This window comes from Pistacia vera, unplaced genomic scaffold (genome assembly GCF_008641045.1).
Source record: "Pistacia vera cultivar Batoury unplaced genomic scaffold, PisVer_v2 Contig623, whole genome shotgun sequence".
Taxonomy (NCBI): Eukaryota; Viridiplantae; Streptophyta; class Magnoliopsida; order Sapindales; family Anacardiaceae; genus Pistacia; species Pistacia vera.
In genome coordinates this window covers 80819-98434 of record NW_022196472.1, presented here as the reverse complement: position 1 = coordinate 98434, position 17616 = coordinate 80819, and the positions used below count along the sequence as shown (strand labels likewise).

At 34.3% G+C, this 17616-nt stretch overlaps 2 protein-coding genes, 1 non-coding gene and 1 pseudogene across 3 annotated transcripts; all 4 read right to left on the bottom strand.

Moving 5' to 3' along the window:
* Positions 1–3119: 3119 nt before the first annotated feature.
* Positions 3120–5495, bottom strand: LOC116111004 (annotated as a pseudogene).
* Positions 5496–6722: 1227 nt separating this feature from the next.
* On the bottom strand, positions 6723–7745 carry LOC116111003 (non-specific lipid-transfer protein-like). Its single transcript, XM_031397209.1, has 5 exons — positions 7375–7745; positions 7194–7273; positions 7121–7160; positions 6880–6932; positions 6723–6752 (listed from the first exon to the last, which is right to left on the bottom strand). Exons 1-5 carry the CDS (start codon positions 7697–7699, stop codon positions 6723–6725), a joined length of 528 nt encoding a protein of 175 aa, XP_031253069.1. The 5' UTR covers positions 7700–7745.
* A 1473-nt stretch (positions 7746–9218) lies between these two features.
* On the bottom strand, positions 9219–10484 carry LOC116111043 (non-specific lipid-transfer protein-like protein At2g13820). The gene is made up of 3 exons (XM_031397255.1): positions 9931–10484; positions 9736–9828; positions 9219–9423 (listed from the first exon to the last, which is right to left on the bottom strand). The coding sequence occupies exons 1-3, from the start codon at positions 10253–10255 to the stop codon at positions 9302–9304; spliced, it is 540 nt and encodes a 179-aa protein (XP_031253115.1). The 5' UTR covers positions 10256–10484; the 3' UTR covers positions 9219–9301.
* A 4737-nt stretch (positions 10485–15221) lies between these two features.
* LOC116111050 lies at positions 15222–15411 on the bottom strand. The gene has a single exon (XR_004124992.1). It is a non-coding gene; the product is annotated as a U2 spliceosomal RNA (small nuclear RNA).
* Positions 15412–17616: the final 2205 nt, after the last annotated feature.

Sequence of the window (17616 nt, the reverse complement as noted above, 5' to 3'; positions counted from 1 at the left end):
AGATATTTAATGAAAATGTGAAACGTTTGTATTTATGTGAATATGAAGGTACAAACATGAATCTATAGATCTTATTTGAATAAACAAAGTTTGAAGTTGACCTTTGGGATGCCACTATTTGATATCATATCTTTCCACCAGAATGTGAAGGGTTTACAACTATCCAAATTTAGCATACAATATATTAAATTAAAGTTATGTTTGACTAGTTTCCCATGCTTCAATCCGTTCATCAATTAGATTTTTATTGAGCAAGTTATGACCAATTTACTATTGATTGTCATAACCTCAATTATTATTAACTTATTCAGACAAATGGTTCGGCAACAAGGTAGATTCCATATCAAAGGTAGCATTATAGTATATCAAATTAAAGCCCTGTTTGTCTAGTTTCCAATGCTTCAATTCGTTCATCAATTGGACTTTTGTTGAGCAAGTTATGACCAATTTACTAATAACTGTCATAACCTCAGTCATTATTAACTTATTCAGATAAATGGTTCAACAACAAGAATGATTCCATATTAAAGGTAGCATATAATATATTTAATTAAAGCTCTATCTGTTTAGTTTTCAATGCTTTAATCCGTTCATCAATTGGACTTTTATTGATCAAGTTATGACCAATTTACTACTGACTACCATAACCTCAATTATTATTAACTTATTCAAATAAATGGTTTGGCAACAATGTAGATTCCATATCCAAATTTTGCATATAATATATCAAATAAAGCTCTATCGTCTCGTTCCAATGCTTCCATTGGTCATCAATTGGACTTTATTGAATAAGTTATGGTCAATTTACTACTGACTGTTTAATGGAAATAAGAAACATAATAGTTAGATGCAAACCATTTATCAGATGTCGAACCATTTGGTTGGCATCTGACTTAATCTATAAGGGTTGTCTTCTCGCTTGTTTTGGTTCATCCAAAGATGTCAAGCACCGCAAACTCAGACACATGGTTCACTTAAATCAAAATTAAGATGAATGGTTTAACATTCATCTAAGGGAGATAGTAAGATGCCGAACCATTCATCCAATGCTAAGATATACACAGTTTGAAGATAAACTTAAGAACAACATAACTAAATTAAGATGTTCAGCATCTGACATCATTAATGAATATGATGAATGGTTCGGCATTCAATTTCCTGACATATCTCAAAAGTAAAAAATATTGACAATAATGGTTGAATGGTTCACGCATACAGTTTTCCTGATAGTTTTATTATTGTCAATGTTCTGCATACAATTTATGATTCAAATTTAACAACTGACAATGACATGGTAAAGCAACAAATACAAAACATATATCATAACAATAATCATCATAATACCATCCATAAAAGTCAATTGCCAAATATGTTCAATAGAAACTTCTGGCATAACCAAAATAAAAAAACCAAAAGTGAGTAGTCAAAGACATAACATTTTATTACAAACCATCCATGGCTTGCATACCAATAATATATATTATATACATATTATATATCTAAAAGGAGTCTTTTATCCCAGCAATAACCAAGCAAGCAACCACACATGGCCCCTCCATCCTTAAGCAGTAGCCTTCCGACCTTTCATTTCCATGATTTCTTTCTGGTCGATCATATCGAGCTACTCCATCACAAAGTCCATGTGGCATAATGGATTAAACTCGCTTTGCAGGGACATATACAATGCCCCTAATAAAAAAGATATAAGATGAATACAGAAAAAGGAAAATTATTAGAAATGAACTCCAATTATAGACAAACATGGTGTAAACCCAAGCGATCAAGACAAAGCAAATACAAGGACAAAAAATAAATAAATTATAAATTTGTAGGATTAAAGAATAGAACTTTGAAAAACTTTGGAACACACACACAAATATAATAATATATATATATTATAATATATATATATATATATTATTATAATATATATTATATGGTGTGTGTGGTGTTGGTTGTGTCACATCACATAAATATATATAGATATTTAATGTATTTGTGAAGTGAAGGGATTAAATACATCCACCAAACATCATCTATATATCTTCTTACTTGAAGTAGACCTGGGATGTCACTATTTGATGTCATATCTTTTTTACAAGAGTGTGAAGGTTTACAGTTTTCCAAATTTAGCAATAATATATCAAATTAAAGCTCTATCTATCTATTTTCAATGCATCAATCTGTTCATCAATCGAAATTTATTGAGCAAAGTTATAGTCAATTTATTACTGACTGTTCAGTGGAAACCGAGATTGATATCATATCATTTTTTCCAAAATGTGAAGGGTCTACAGTTATCCAAGTTCAGTATATAATATATCACATTAAGCTCTATCTGTCTAGTTTTAATGCTTCAATCTGTTCATCAATTAAACTTTTATGAGCAAATTATGACCAATTACTATTGACTGTTCAATTTCATATGTGTCAATAATACTAAAAAAATATCAAACACCAATTACATTAAGCCACATTAACCAAAATTATATCGTCCACATATCCCACACTCACTAATCACATGCAACAACCATGTCGGACAACATTTAACATGTCAAATGAAGCAATTCTATAATTTAAAAAATCATACATGTCAATTAAATAGGGAATGTCCCATGATTATATTAACAATAATACTATGCTTAATCACGAGTTTTACTAACCGCCTTACTACCTTTGTTAAAATACACGTGGTACCCGTACTATGCGCGGTACTCGTACTATGCATTATATTTACAAAGGATAGTAAGATGGTTAGTAAGATGGTGAGTAAGCATAGGATTACTCTTATATAATATAAGATATAGATAGGTGTGCATAACCTTCATGATTGGATTATTGACCTCTATTAAATCATAATACGTAGAATTTATAATAAAAAATAAATAAAATTCATTCACTAATGAAAATAAGACATTGAGAAGTGAAAACCTATGCAACTCTATGGTAAAATACAGCAGCAATGTGCTCAAAATCTAAAAACAAGGCTCAATACAGCAGCAATGTGCTCAAAATCTAAAAACAAGGCTCCCAATTTCCGCATATAGAAACCTTATACATTTATGGTCTGGAAAGCATGAAACCGTGAAAACGATGAAGACAATGAGAGGCAATTGCATTCAGATGCTGCTTCCATTTGACATGGTCCCATCAGTTGTGGTTTTCGACCCAGTCCTGCAATATTTTTTATTTTATTTTTTATTTTTCAAATCTTTTAGAATAAAAGGCCTATTCAAATGGGAAGTTTAATCAAGTCCAAGATGAAATTTCAATGTACCGGAAGGGTGCTTGGCATTGTTGGTGTAGTGGAAGAATCAGGTGTTTCGTTGAAGAATCGTAGGCTCACAGGAGAACTTCCGGACCATTAGCACTGAGACATTTAAAACATAACAAAATTCATTAAATTCTGCTTTTTTTTGTTTGTTTATTGTGTTGAGTTATTAAGTTGAACGTACCATTGCAGCGGCTAACTAGTGGTGTCTGCACGTTACAGGCTCCCGGTAGTGACATAACGAGAGTTTCGTTCATAGAAATACCAATTGAGAGCCGCCATTGACCTCCGAGCACAGACACTGCGGCTGTTGCTGGACGAACCTGGCGAGCTGCGTGCAGCAGGAAGATGATGGGTTGAGGAATTCCAGTGATCTGGTTTACGCATGGTGATAAACTAATGAGGGCGCCCGTGCAGCCTGAGCCTGAGAGCTGCAGCTCATGATGACAAAGGAACATTGTCACCAGGACCAGGCCCAGACCCAATTTAATCCCTTCAGAGCCATTTGTTGTTAATTGCTGGAGTTTTTTGGGTGCAAATGCTGGTAATTCTGAGAGGTGGTTTGATTACTTATGCAAAGGGAGGCATGCAAAAATCAAATTTATAGTGACCCTAGTTGGAAAGAGTCCATAATATTAGTTGTATTTGGGTGGCCAACTTGACTTTTCCTGAATTGGGAATTACTAAAGTAGATGACTTAAAACTACTAGGGGGAGATGATGAAATTAGTCCATAATGTTCGGGAGATGAAATTCTGGCCGTTAGCATCATCAAAAACATAATTCAGACTAATATTATAGGGAGTTCATGAGCCATTTAAGTTATTTGGGTGGCCAAACTCTGAGGGTGGTTAATAATTCAGACTAACTTTTCTATTTGATTCTTCAAATTTCAGAGTTCTGATTTGTTAAGTAATGATCCTAACAAACCATTTGAAGTTATAAAGCGGGTTCTTGTTGTTAAGTTTGATGTATCTGATTAGTTTGAATATAATATAACTAAATTAGTTGTAGTCTACGTGATACATTTAGACAAATAAACTGTCGAGAGTCGCTTGAATATTTAAAATTAAAAATTATTGTAGTTATGTAATTACAAATAAACAGTAGAGAGCTCGTATAAGAGTTGGTATGACCACCCCTGCTACGGAAGACTTGATTATGTATATAATTTTCGAAGTTAGCTTCCATAAGTTATCGACCCTTTGATTAAATCTTCATTTGTAGATATTTATTATAAATAAACAATAAAATTCATTCTCTAATAACAATAATAAGATACATTCATTAACAACTGACAACCCAATACAACTCAAGTCGGTAAATTATAACTGGAATGTGCTCAAAGTTAAAAACAAGTCCTGTTTCGCCCATATAGAAACCTTATGCTTTTATGGCCCGGAAAAGCACGAAACCATGAAAACGATGAAGACAGTGAGAGGCAATGGCATTCTGATGCTGCTTCTATTGACTGTTCCATCAGCTATACTTTTAGACCCAGTTCCTGCTTTTTACTTTTTATTTTTCAAATTTCTTTTAGAATAAAAGGCCTATTGAAATCGGAAGTTCAGTTAAATCCATAATGAAAAAATTCAATGTACTGAAGGGCTGCTTGGCAATGTCGGTGTAGTGGAAGTATCAGGGGTGGCTCTGAAGAATCCGAAGGAGGAATCGCTGGAGCACTTGCTGGACCATTAGCACCTGACGAAATACAAAAAAAATTCATTGATCTTTTTTTTTTTTTTTTTTTTTTTTTGAGTTAATTAAGTGTATGTTTAGTTTGTTGAACGTACCATGCAGCGGCACCGGTGGTGTCTGCAGTTACAGGCCCCAGGGAGCGACATAGCGAGAGTTTGGTTAAGGTAATACCAACTGCGAGGCGCCACCATTGAGTACCGAGCATGACAATTGGGCTGCTGCTGAACGACACTGGCGAGCTGTGTGCAGCAGGAGGACGACGGGGTTGAGGAGTTTCCAGTGATGTAGTTTAGGCATGGAGATAAAGACGAGAGCGGGCGTGCAGCCTGAGCTAGATTGAGCTTCAGCTTCATGATGACAAAGCAACATGTCACGAGGACCAGGACCAGACCCAAATCAATACCTTCAGAGCCATTTGCTGGTGTTCTGGGAGGAAGTACTGGTGTGATCTGAGAAATGGTTTGCTTAATTATGCAAAGGGAGGCATGCAAATGCAAATTTATAATGGGCCTAGATTGAAAGTCCATAGTATTAGTTGTATTTGGGTGGCCAACTTGACTTTCCTGAAGAGCGAATTTTTCAAGTAGATTAGACTTAAGATTCCAGTTACTTAAAATGTCTTCTAATAAGATGAAATTTCTGGCAGTTTGCATCAATGTGTGAAACTACTAGGTGGGGGAGTTTGATTGGTTTGAATTCCAGCGACAAGTAAAGGAAAGACATGTGGCTTATGGAGGAGCCAATGAGCCCATTTAGATAAGTTATTTTGGGTGGCCAAACCATTGGGGGTGGTTAAATAATTCAGAAGTAAAATATTCATATGGAATTATAAAATGGGTTCATGTCCTTAGGTTTGGTATATTTGATTAGCTGCATCTTTTCTTGTCAGCATCTCCATGTTTCTGTAGTTGACCCTCTACCCTTTCATGTAGGAGAAAGAGAGATAAGATAATTTTATATTTTTATTCATAAACCAAGCATGAAAACAATAACGAAAGAAGCCTAATCAACTCATAAATGATATAAAATTCCGAAAATACTAATCCTAAAAACTATCCTATTCCTCTTACATCACCTTTTATGCCATATTTTTTTTTTTTCCATTTCCGTTATGCCATCAGAAGACCAGACATGGACATTTTTGTTAGATTATCAGTACCCTGAAGACGAAGACAATACTCTACTTAGCTTCACTATCACTACGATTCAAGCATGAGCATTTCATCTCAAGGTTTTTAACAGTGCAGCAGATTTTTCTCCTCAGTCAATGATAATTTGTCCTTGAAGTTTTAAGGTGTCATTCTGGATTTTGTTGCAATGAACCATTCAAGTCTCTGAAAGCACTTACAGGTTCTTTTGATTTAAGCACTTTCTCTAAAAGGGTCTGAAAATTTCTATATTTTGCATGGGTGGAACAGAGGAAATTAAACCTAAATGTTAAATAGAATCAATATAGAAACGGGATTCGGTATCATTAAAATCTCTGCACATGTTTATTTATATAGTTCAATTCTGTCATGTTGCTTTTAATTGTTCATTGCCATAATTGGTAGATGAAATTCTGAAACCAATTGGCAAATGGTTGAAGATTTTTAGTTATGAGCTGTTTCCACTTTCCAGAGAAAAGGAAATTAAGGGAGGGAAGTTGACCAATTGATCTGTTAGCTTTTATGAAAGAATCAATAGAGAAGCCAATACTCATTCATCGTTTATTAAACAACCCAGATAATAATACAAAAACCACACTTCTGTAATCAGAAATCAGAATCATCCTCAAGCAAAAACTGGAAAAAGAATAAATGGTATTTGTTCACTAGTACAACAACAGGCTAAAAAGTCTTAGCAGAAGACTCAGAATTTGGCGATCATAGATGCGATTATGAGAAGGAAGAGAACAAAATGAATAGGTACTCTTCTGATGCCTCCATCAGATGAATCTTGTGTTGTTGATTTAGACCCCGATCCTGCAATTGCCCAAAAAGTACGTCAATTTGCATTCTTTACCATAAATAGTAGTTCTCGCGTCCTACGTTATTTTTGTCAGGAGTGAAATGACATTTTACAACTCATATATATATACACAATCCTGACAAAAATATATTAGGATGTACTGACTAGAGAAAATATGGTGTTTCTTATGTTTGTGCCATACCTGAGGCTGGTGGCGTAATTGTATTTGAAGAGCCTGAAGGAGGGCTAATCGTTGTTGGAGAATCTGAAGAAGGGCTAATCGTTGTTGGAGAATCTGAAGAAGGGCTTATCGTTGTTGGAGAATCTGTAGGTGAAGCTGCAGGTGCAATGGCTTCTGGTAAAAGCAAATCAAAATCCAGTTAATGTTAACAAACTTTCACCTGTTTGAACTCAAAAAAGGGTGATCAATTATGAACTAATTAAAGTTGAACATACGTTTACAATTATTAAATGAAGGAGTTTGAACTTGACAGGCACCAGGAAGAGTCAGAGCAATAGTTCGATTAATATTGATCCCCATTGAAGGAATACTACCGTTGAGAGCAGCGCAAAGGCAATCCGGGGAAGATTTTACGACGGCACCGAGCTGAGAGCAGCAAGAAGTTGAAGGAGTGGATGAGTTTGCCATCAGGTAGTTGAGGCAAGGCGCCATGGTGGCGAGCACATTGCTGCAGTTTGAGTTTGACTGAGCCGTGGCCCCACCCCAAAAGAGGGCCGCCAGGATCAGGATTAGAGCCATCTCGAGCACTCTGGAAGCCATGAAAATGAAGAGAATTGCTTGTAAAGTTGGGTTTGTTGGTTGGGAGATTGGGAGATTTGAGTGTTGGAGTTGGTAAAAAGGATGGGAAGAGATGGGATTATATAAGGAAAGTTTTTTGAGAGGTGACAAAGAGACTGGTACTTTTGGATGAACAACTTTTATTAAACTAAGGTTTGCTTTATAACTAAACAGATTCTTGTAGTGTGCGTGTTATTTATTTGGTGTAAATTATTACATTTTTATTGCTTAAGGATTTGCTCTGTATAATACTATTGTTGGAGTCCTCTTTTTAAAACAATAATATATCTTATATATATAACTCATTACCAATTTACCTGTCTAAAATCAATTGATATGAAATACACTCAAAAAGCGTTTGGTTCAAAGAATGTTGTATTACTGGAAATGTTATATTAATAGGAAAATAGCCTACCTTAAAGATTATTATAAATATTATATTAAATATGTTTGGTTAGATGAGAATAAATTTATGGGTATGTTATATTGATATGTTTATTTGAGAAAAATAATTGGGTGAGTATGTTATATAAATTACTGAATTACTCTTCTTTTTTAATATTATTATTATTTGGACTATTTTTTTAACCCCCTATATTTGAGATTTTGCTAAAACACCCTAGCCAGTAGCTAGAATAAAAGTACAAATTTTAACAAAATCACCCCCACCCACCCAAGCCACTGCTAGTCTAAACAGCACACCACCGGCCGGTTACGGTCGGTCGTGCGCCGATCTAGCCATTTCCAGCCAAAATAAAAACTAATTGCCTATTAATATTTTTGTTCATTAATATTTTTTTTAGGGTGGGTCAAAATCTAAAATTTATAAATATTAGTATTTAAAAAAAAAAAAAAATTTGAGGGTTGGCCAAAGTGGGCTGGATCCGCCCCTAAATAGAACTATGAGTTCTACTAGTTTAGGAGTTTGAGTAAACATGAAAGTTGTATAACTTATCCAAGTTCTATTAGGAGTTTTAATTCATTTCAGATTCTGAATCTTGGATGAGTTAAAAAGTGTGTACTCGGAGTCTTATTCTGGAATAGTCATGGGCCAATGGGCTGGAGCCCAATTAGGCTTAGGGCAAGGCCCAAGTCATTGGGGATTAGAATAATCCCACTCGTTTAAGTGGCCCAATTCGTGTAATGGACTGACTCATAGTGTGAATTCAAGCATAGGCCTAATGGGAATTAGCCATGGCACGGGGCCATGTAATGATTATTTCATGTTTGGGCCTAACAAGACCTGTTATGATTTTTTGCCCGTAGAGCTGTCATGTTGCTTTAAATTGTTCATTGCCATTGGTAGTGTGTGCTCCAATTTCATTCATGATTAGGTTAATATTTGGAAAACTCAAGTGTCTTGCCTTGTAGAGAAATTCTAAAACCAGTAAACAAAATGGTTGAAAGAAACTAATAGAGAAGCCAATATTCATTGATCTTTTATTAAACAACCCCGATAAATAATAATACAAAAACCACAATTCTCTAATCAATAATGAGCATCATCCTCAAACGGAAACTGGAAAAGAATATTGTTATTTGTCAATAATACTACAACAGACTAAAAAAATCTCAGAAGAAGACTCAGAATTTAGCGATTTTTGAAGCACACGATGCGACGAAGAGAAGGAAGAGAACAAAATGAATAGGTGTTCTTCTGATGCCTCCATCAGATGAATCTTGTGTTGTTGATGTAGACGTCGATCCTGCAATTGCCCAACCATTATATCAATTTACATTCTTTACCATAAATAGTTTGTTCTCACGTCCTAATATTAATTTTATCAGGATTATGCTTATAGAATGTTGGATTCATCTTATGGGACTGAAATAGTATTTTACAACACAGATTTAATGGTATATATGTATAATCCTGACAAAATTATATGTCCTTCTGATTCATCTCATGGAACTAAAATGTCTAATGGAAGTATATATGCATGATCCTGGCAAAATTATATAAGATGTCCTAACTAGAGAATAAAATGTGTTAGTTGTTTCTTATGTTTGTACCATACCTGAGGCCGGCGGCGTAGTTGTATTTGCAGAACCTGAAGAAGGGCTTGTCGTTGATGGAGAACCTGGAGGTGAAGCTGCGGGAGTAATGGCTTCTGGTAAAAGAAAATCAAAACCCAGTTAATGTTAACAAACAAATCCCTGGTTTAAACTCAAAAAGGGCCATATATTCTGAGCAAAATTAAAGTTGATCATACGTTTACACTGGTCAATTGAAGAAGTTTGAACTTGACAGGCATCAGGAAGGGAAAGAGCAATGGTTCGGTTAATATTGATCCCCATTGAAGGAACACTGCCGTTGAGAGCAGCGCAAAGGCAATCCGGGGAAGATTTCGCGACGGCTCCGAGCTGAGAGCAGCAAGAATTTGAAGGGGTCGATGAGTTTCCCGTAAGGAAGTTGAGGCAAGGCGCCATGCTTGTGAGCACATCGTTGCAGTTTGAGTTTGACTGAGCCATGACTCCACCCCAAAACATGGCCGCCAGGACCAGGACTAGAGTCATCTGGAGCCCTCTGGAAGCCATGAAAATGATGGGAATTGCTTGTAAAATTGGGTTTGTTGGTTGGGAAATTGGGAGATTTTTGAGTGTTTGGTGTTGGAAAAAGGAAAGGAAGAGAAGGGGTTATATAAGGAAAGGTTTTCTCGAGAAAATTTAAATTTTTTATAGATTGCTTAAGGATTTGTTTGTTTGTTCTTTACATAATTTATTCGTCCAAGATCTATTAACTATGAAACACACCACCAAGATTATTAAAAAGTCTTAAGCCTCTTGAGATTGCTAATAGAATTTAAAAACATTATATTCAATAATTTTAATGATAAAATCATTCTTGAAATAAAATGAAATCTTTTTTTTTTATTGTTGTTTTATTATTTTATATATAGAACATGATTAGAATGGTATTTCAAAGGATCTTGATTTAATTTTGAACTTTTCTCAACTACTCACTAGATTTGCATTTTCTTCATCCCATGCAAAAAATGAAGAAGAATCTTTAGTATTTAAAATGTGAAATAAAACTTTCAAACTAAATGCATGTTCTTCGATCATTTTCTAAATGAATGTAATTTTAAATTGACACAAGTTAAAATATATCCTTAGAATACACGTTATGATCATTAAAAAAATTTCTTTATTTCAAACACTTTATGTGAAAAGACAAAAAAGGAAATTTCCAAAACATTAATATTGAGATATTAGACATTTTTATTAAATACTCAACCTTACATTTAACAATTATCGTACTTTACAACATATAAATTCGAACTATGACACTATTAGAAGTTTATTAATCAAATTCATTAAGGGTTATGGGTTACTTTACAACAATTGATATTTTGTCTGTAATTTCCAATTTAAAAAATCATTAATGGGGTGTACATATAAATTTCGTGAAGCTTCAATAACACCACTCTAGATTTAGATCTAAAAATAAAATTTATATTCCGACAACGAACAAAGAACAAACTCGATCCAGGCTATTGAGATTTTTAAAGAGGGGAGACCGACGAGTCTTTTGGTAGCAGAATGTTAGATTTTGATAACTGAGATTGATCAAAATTTGACTTAGAATTGGCGGTTGCGTAAACCTTAATCGCACGATTGCCAGTGATTGACGAGGTTGGCGAAAGTTGAATTTGAGGGACTTTGATACGTGATGATCGGAGAAGAGAATGTTAGTGGTGGTGTGAGGTCGCAACGATACCAAAATCAGAAACAAAATATAAATTTAGATAATGAAGTGATATTTAAAAAGTTGATGAGTAAAAAAATGTCATCAAGTCATCATTTGGATGAGAACAAGTCATTTACTCCGGTAAAGATGAAAAGTGTCACAATTTATCATTTTTTCCTCTTCATATTTCCCGCTTTTCGTACTCCTTCCTGATTAATTAAATACTTATATTTATTTATATGTTCATCAAATTTGGACGACCGTTCACTCACATGGACGCCCGTCCATATACAAGAGACGGGCGTCCCTATTTAAAGGACGCCCGTCCATAAATAAAATACAATAAAAAAAATTGTAAAACATTATGGACGGTCGTTCATAGGTTGTGGACGACCGTCCCTTAATTTTGGACGAGCGTCCGCAAATACGAGATGCCCGTCCATTAAGTTTGGACGGGCGTCCATAAGGAATGGACGCCCGTCCAAACTTAATTTGTTTTAAAAAATAAAATAAAAAATTTGGACGGGAATGGACGCCCGTCCAAATGTAATGGACGGGCGTCCATAATGTTTTGTACATTTTTTTGTTATATTTTATTTATGGACAGACGTCCTTTAAATGGGGACGTCTGTCCCTTGTATATGGACGCCCGTCTATATAATATGAACAGGCGTCCATGTGAGTGAACGATCGTCCAAATTTGATGGACGGCCGTTCACTATAAAAAAATTATAAAAAAATTCAGACGCGCATTACAGTAGGCCGGTACAGAATTTCGGTGTAATTTTTTCGGTGTCCGTAGTGTTATTGATATTTAAAAATAAAACAAATTCTACCATACTTAAAGTATAGATACTATATTATACTTGAAAAAATTACAAAATGTGAAACTAAACTTATAATGATATGAACTATGCTACTTGTTATGTGTAATATAAAAGTTTCAAAATTATTAATTGAATTAAATTCAATTATGAATGAATATGTTAAAGTTCATTAATTAAATCTTAGTTTTAATTAACAGTATTAGAATTAAAAATTTTGAAGATTAATTGTAGTTTTATATCAAACATAAACTTATACAATATTTTAAACACATGTAGAGATGATAAAATATTTCATTTACTATTTATGAAAATAAAAATAAAAAAGCAAAGAAATTAAATTTCTTGAAGGGCATAATTGCAAATAAAAAAAATCCTATATTTGAAAGGGAAGATGGATGATCATTGATCACCTTTATAATTCTAATTTAGAAACAATTTTTTGGTAGAATTAAAATGTTAAGCTTTTAACTTAAAATTTTCAAAATTCAAGGGGGCACGTGCCCCCCTTGTGTACAATATAAGTCCGACACATCAATGATGTCAAATATATCAAGTTTGTATATAAACTGAAGTAACACAATATGTATGAATAAGTAGGTGTAAAAAATCAAACTTTATAAATCTCCAACGTAAATATGAATGTATAATGTATAATATATACATCACAAAGCTCAATCAATATTTAGCAATATTAGCATTAAGCGTATATTTATCTTTGTCTTATGAATACAACTTTTACGAACCTAATAATAACACTTACTCGATTACATGAGATTTAAAGTTTATTTGGTAACATTTTAAAAGTGCTTATAGAATTTAAAATAAATTATTTTATGGCTTATAAGAGAAGCTCAAAACCTGAGCTTTTTCCTTAATTTTTTTTTTTTTTTTTTTTTTTTGGAGTTAATTTACGCATATCTCAATTAATTTTTTGATCAATTGAACACTCTACAAGCCCAATAGGTCAAGTAAGTCACAAAAGTGGTCCAATAGGTCAGGTAAGTCACAAATGTGGTAGGTGGAACACCCTACAAGAGGATTCATTTAACATCATACAAGCACAATGGGTTAGGTAAGCTACAAATATGATGAGTGAAACACCTTACAAGCCCAATGTATCAGGCAAGTCACAAATGTGATAAGTGATCACTTTATAGGACTCAAATATAAGACCTCTGGATAATCCACTCAGATGGCTAAAGTTTTGCCATGCGATCATAAGCTTAGTGATTTTTTTACTAATCTCTTGTGAATCTTATTTAAAGGGTTTGAAATTTTAAAAATGTCCTTATTCTATATATTTGATTTAATTTATTTTTAGATTTTGCTAACTAAACAAGTAACATAAGTTAACAAATATTGAATGAAGGCATAAACCAAATTGTAGTTAATAGATCATTAACTTACACGAAAAACAATCCAATATTTAAACAAAAACACCCAATTAATTAATTAAAGGTTTCTTGAATCAATCGTATAAATATATAGTCAGAGTAGCTGAACTACAGAAACACCTAAAACTACGTGCTTGTTTTTCCCTCCCAATTCTTAAAATTTCTCTACCTATAAATCCTTCCATCAAACCCAACTCAAATCTTAGAGAACTCTTCTTATTCATGGAGGCAATGAAGAATAATTATTTCCAGTAATTCTCATTAGTACAACCCTTTTAGTTGTTCAGTGACTGGGCAATTTCAACGCCATGCACAATCCAATGATCTCCACCTTCACGCCATGCCTAAATTCATAACTGGAAGTACTGCAAATGGCGGCTCGCCACCAACCAGAGCTGCTGCGATTCTTTGCAATCGCTATGAGTACTAGTACGGACTGTGCTTGTTTGTTATAAATGCCAATGTCCCCTTCAACTGCCCATAACCCAACTTTATCTCTCGGTCTCCCTCAAGCCTGCAACATGGGCGGGTGCCAATACAATGCAAAGGTTTAGCCTTTTAACGTCGCAAAATTTTCATGTTCTGTGATTGTGACCAAATTTTATTCAACTATGAAAGATTAGCGGCGCATTTGTTTTTACTTTGCAGCTTCTGGCAGTCCTACCAGGTCCAGGTCCTAAGATACTAGGGCCCCCAGCACTTTCTCCTCCGGCTGCTTCGCCTCTTAGCCCACGAGGTAATTAACCTGTCTCAAATTTCACCCAAAACGTCTCTGTTTTGTGGCTAGAGGATTTATTTAATTTTTCCTACTGAAATAATTTTAATAATTTCATCCGGATTGTTTTTTACTTGCAGCTTCTGGCAGTCCTCTACCAGTCCAGGTCCGAAGATACTAGGGCCCCCAGCACTTTCTCCTCTCGCTGCTTCGCCTCTTAGCCCACGAGGTAATTAACCTGTCTTATAAATTTCACCCAAAAGTCTGTTTTGTGGCTAGAGGATTTATTAATTTTTTCCTATTGAAATAATTTAAATAATTTCATCCGGATTTTTTACAAGGTATAAAAAAAAAAAAACCTCTGTGATCATCAAAGTTCTATAAAAACATCAAAGAGTCTCATTTTAAGCAATCTCACAGGAGAAAATGAAATAAACACGTATCCAAAGCTTGAAAAGTAACAAATGTTATCATTTTGTTCAGCTTCCACAAGCAGCATTTGCTCCACCACCATCGGACGAACTGGCAACTCCACCAGAGGAATCAGAAGCCCCACAACACCCACCAGAATCAGGCCAGTCTTCACACCACCGTCATCTACGTCCGCCTCCTTCCACCCAACATCCCACCAGCAATTGCTACTACTTAGGAATCTTGATTTTCTACGGTTATTAAATTTCTTCCAAAGTATTCCAATCGCTTTAATGTGTGAAAATTCTGCAGTTCATCAGTTGATGATTTATGATAAGTAAATCGAATTTGGCAAGCCTTCTCTTCCAAAGTGTTCACAAACCTAAAAAATCTAACAGGTTTAAATTCTCTAGTTTCGGTTCATGCAACTGCTTTAGGCAAATTGCTCAGGAAAATGAACAGAATTGGTGGGTGCGCCAGGCCGAGCAGTAGTGCAACGCAAAGGCGACACTCGAGGGCTCCAGTGGCAAGCCCTGTAGTGAACCCTCCCCCTAAAAAATAAATTTAATATCATGTGGGACAGTCCACGTATCAGATATTAAACTGATAAGAAACGATACTACACTTGATCTTAGCCAAAAGGCCGAGAAAGGTAGAGTTGATCAGGGAAGGCGCCTATTTATAATCATTTCCTCGGCCCGCCTTTCTTCTCTCACACCATGTGGGAAGGTGGGACTTTGAAATCAGTCAGCTTACTTCAAATAAGTATACTGAATTGCGTGTCATTATTGAGCAAATCAAAACTCTTTCTAAATTTTATATTAAATTAAACACACATTTTATTCTAAATTTTTATCAATACACTAAAACCTTTATAGTCATAATAATGAGATAATTAATTTTATTACTACAAGGAGGTTATGACTTAATAGAGGTGTAGTAGTAGTATAGTATTAGAATTTCAATTCAACATTCAATTGTCTACTTTTAAAACGGATAAAAGCTAATCTTGAAACCAGCAAGATAAGTGTCCTTGATGGAATATAAATGCAGTTGCTGCATGACCAAATTGATGTGAAGCCACAAACTCTTGCAGTTGTTTTAATCATTACAAAATTATGCAACAAATTGATGTGAAATCACTACTATTGCCAATTGTTTTAATCATTCAAAATTGTACAACAAAATGATGTGAATCCACATACTATTGCCTATTATTTTAATCATACTAAAAGGATCCCCGATATCGATGAATTACAAATTATAAATGAAGTGGATGAGGAGAATCAAAGAATCATATAGAATTTAGTGATAGATTAAACAACTTTATTGCACTAATCGAATAGATATTAATGTTTTCTCAATCATCCAAATGAGCAATAAGTGATGTATGTTTTAACTGAAGAAGAAATCATTATTAATTAGATAAGAAAATAAAGAAAATAATCACAAAGGATGATAGTACGGAAATATAAAAAATTTTGTGCCAAAAAACTTTGAACATGCTTGAGAAACTAAAAATATTTAGCTTCAATAAGGCAATGTTCATGCTAGCGAGTAATCTATCCGCAAATTAAAAGTTGAAGTAATCTACCCGCAAGTTAAAAGTTAAAAGTTCATGCTAAAATCAAATTTTATCTAATAGTTTGAATGGACTCAAATAATACTATTTGAATTTGCATATCAAGGTATCTAAATATAGTGACATTATAAGAATAAGAACTAAGTATAAAAAGCAATTTGCCCATTCACTATCCATATTTTCAGCAACTCCTTTCATTCAACCAACCTCATTCATAACCACAAACTATTTCCATCAATCCTAATTCATATATATTAGATAACCTCAAAACAATGAAGCATTGAAAGCATCAAAACACGAAATAATTTAAATTAAATTGAAAACAAAATGGGTACAAAGTTTGTTGCATTATTTTTTATGTGCTGTATTATTATTGTTGTAGTGAATGCTCAAGATGATTTCACGGCTGGCTTCCAGAGTTGCCTCAAAGTTTGTCAAAGGGAATGTTTAGCCGAATCGCACCCCAAACCTTTCTGTGAGATAAAATGTAATGGCGAATGCGGGGCTCGGCAAGCTGCCGGTATGTTATTTGTAGATGTTTTGATCTTTTTAAAAACTCAATAAAAGTACAATCATAAAAAAATTTCAGTTCTTAAAGCGAAAAATCTGATTAATGTTTTGCCTTTTAGTATATTTTTATCCTTCCGTACATGTTAAGGGACGAGTGAGGGCTGGTGTCCCTTCCCACAAAAAAAAAAATTATGGGCTCCTTTGTTTTGTTATTCCTATTTATATTCCCAAAATACTTGTTTGGTTTATTATTTGAGAAATACTATTCTATTTTTTTAATTACTTTTAAACCTCTTAAGTTTATTAATTTAATAAAACATCCCTTAAAAAAGTTTAAAAATTAACAAAAACACCCCAATCCACCCATAGTTGTCAAATTCCGACAACCACTGACTTGTCACAACGGCATAGAAACGACCAAAAATAGCCGGTAATTCACCGATCTGGCATTTTCCAGGCAGATCCATACTAGATCTGGCCATCAGGGATGGCCAAATCTGGCCTTTTGCAGTCGTCTATGGCCAGATCTGGCCATAGATTTGGCATTTTTCGGCCAGATCAGTGGTGGATCTGGTCGAAAAATGCCATATCAATGCACGACCGGTCAGATCTGACCTGGTCTACGTCGTAATGCCATTTTTCGGCCAAATTCTGACGGTAGTGGCTAGAATCTGGCACTATGGGTGGGTGGGGGTGTTTTTGTCATTTTACAAAAAATTTATATATTGGGGTGTTTAGTTAAATTAGCAAGCCTAAAGGGTTTTTTGTG

Bases quoted from the DNA above. Each gene is read 5' to 3' on its own strand.
- LOC116111043 (XM_031397255.1), bottom strand. From the start codon at position 10,255: ATGGCTTCCAGAGGGCTCCAGATGACTCTAGTCCTGGTCCTGGCGGCC. The intron at 9,829-9,930 runs GTATGATCAACT...TTCTTTTACCAG, and splicing joins TTCAATTGACCAGTGTAAAC to AAGCCATTACTCCCGCAGCT. The intron at 9,424-9,735 runs GTATGGTACAAA...GGGCAATTGCAG, and splicing joins AACTACGCCGCCGGCCTCAG to GATCGACGTCTACATCAACA.
- LOC116111003 (XM_031397209.1), bottom strand. From the start codon at position 7,699: ATGGCTTCCAGAGTGCTCGAGATGGCTCTAATCCTGATCCTGGCGGCC. The intron at 7,161-7,193 runs CCTTCTTCAGAT...ACGATTAGCCCT, and splicing joins ATTCTCCAACAACGATTAGC to CCTTCAGGCTCTTCAAATAC. The intron at 6,753-6,879 runs GTACCTATTCAT...TTCTTTTTCCAG, and splicing joins CTGATGGAGGCATCAGAAGA to TTTTTGCTTGAGGATGATTC.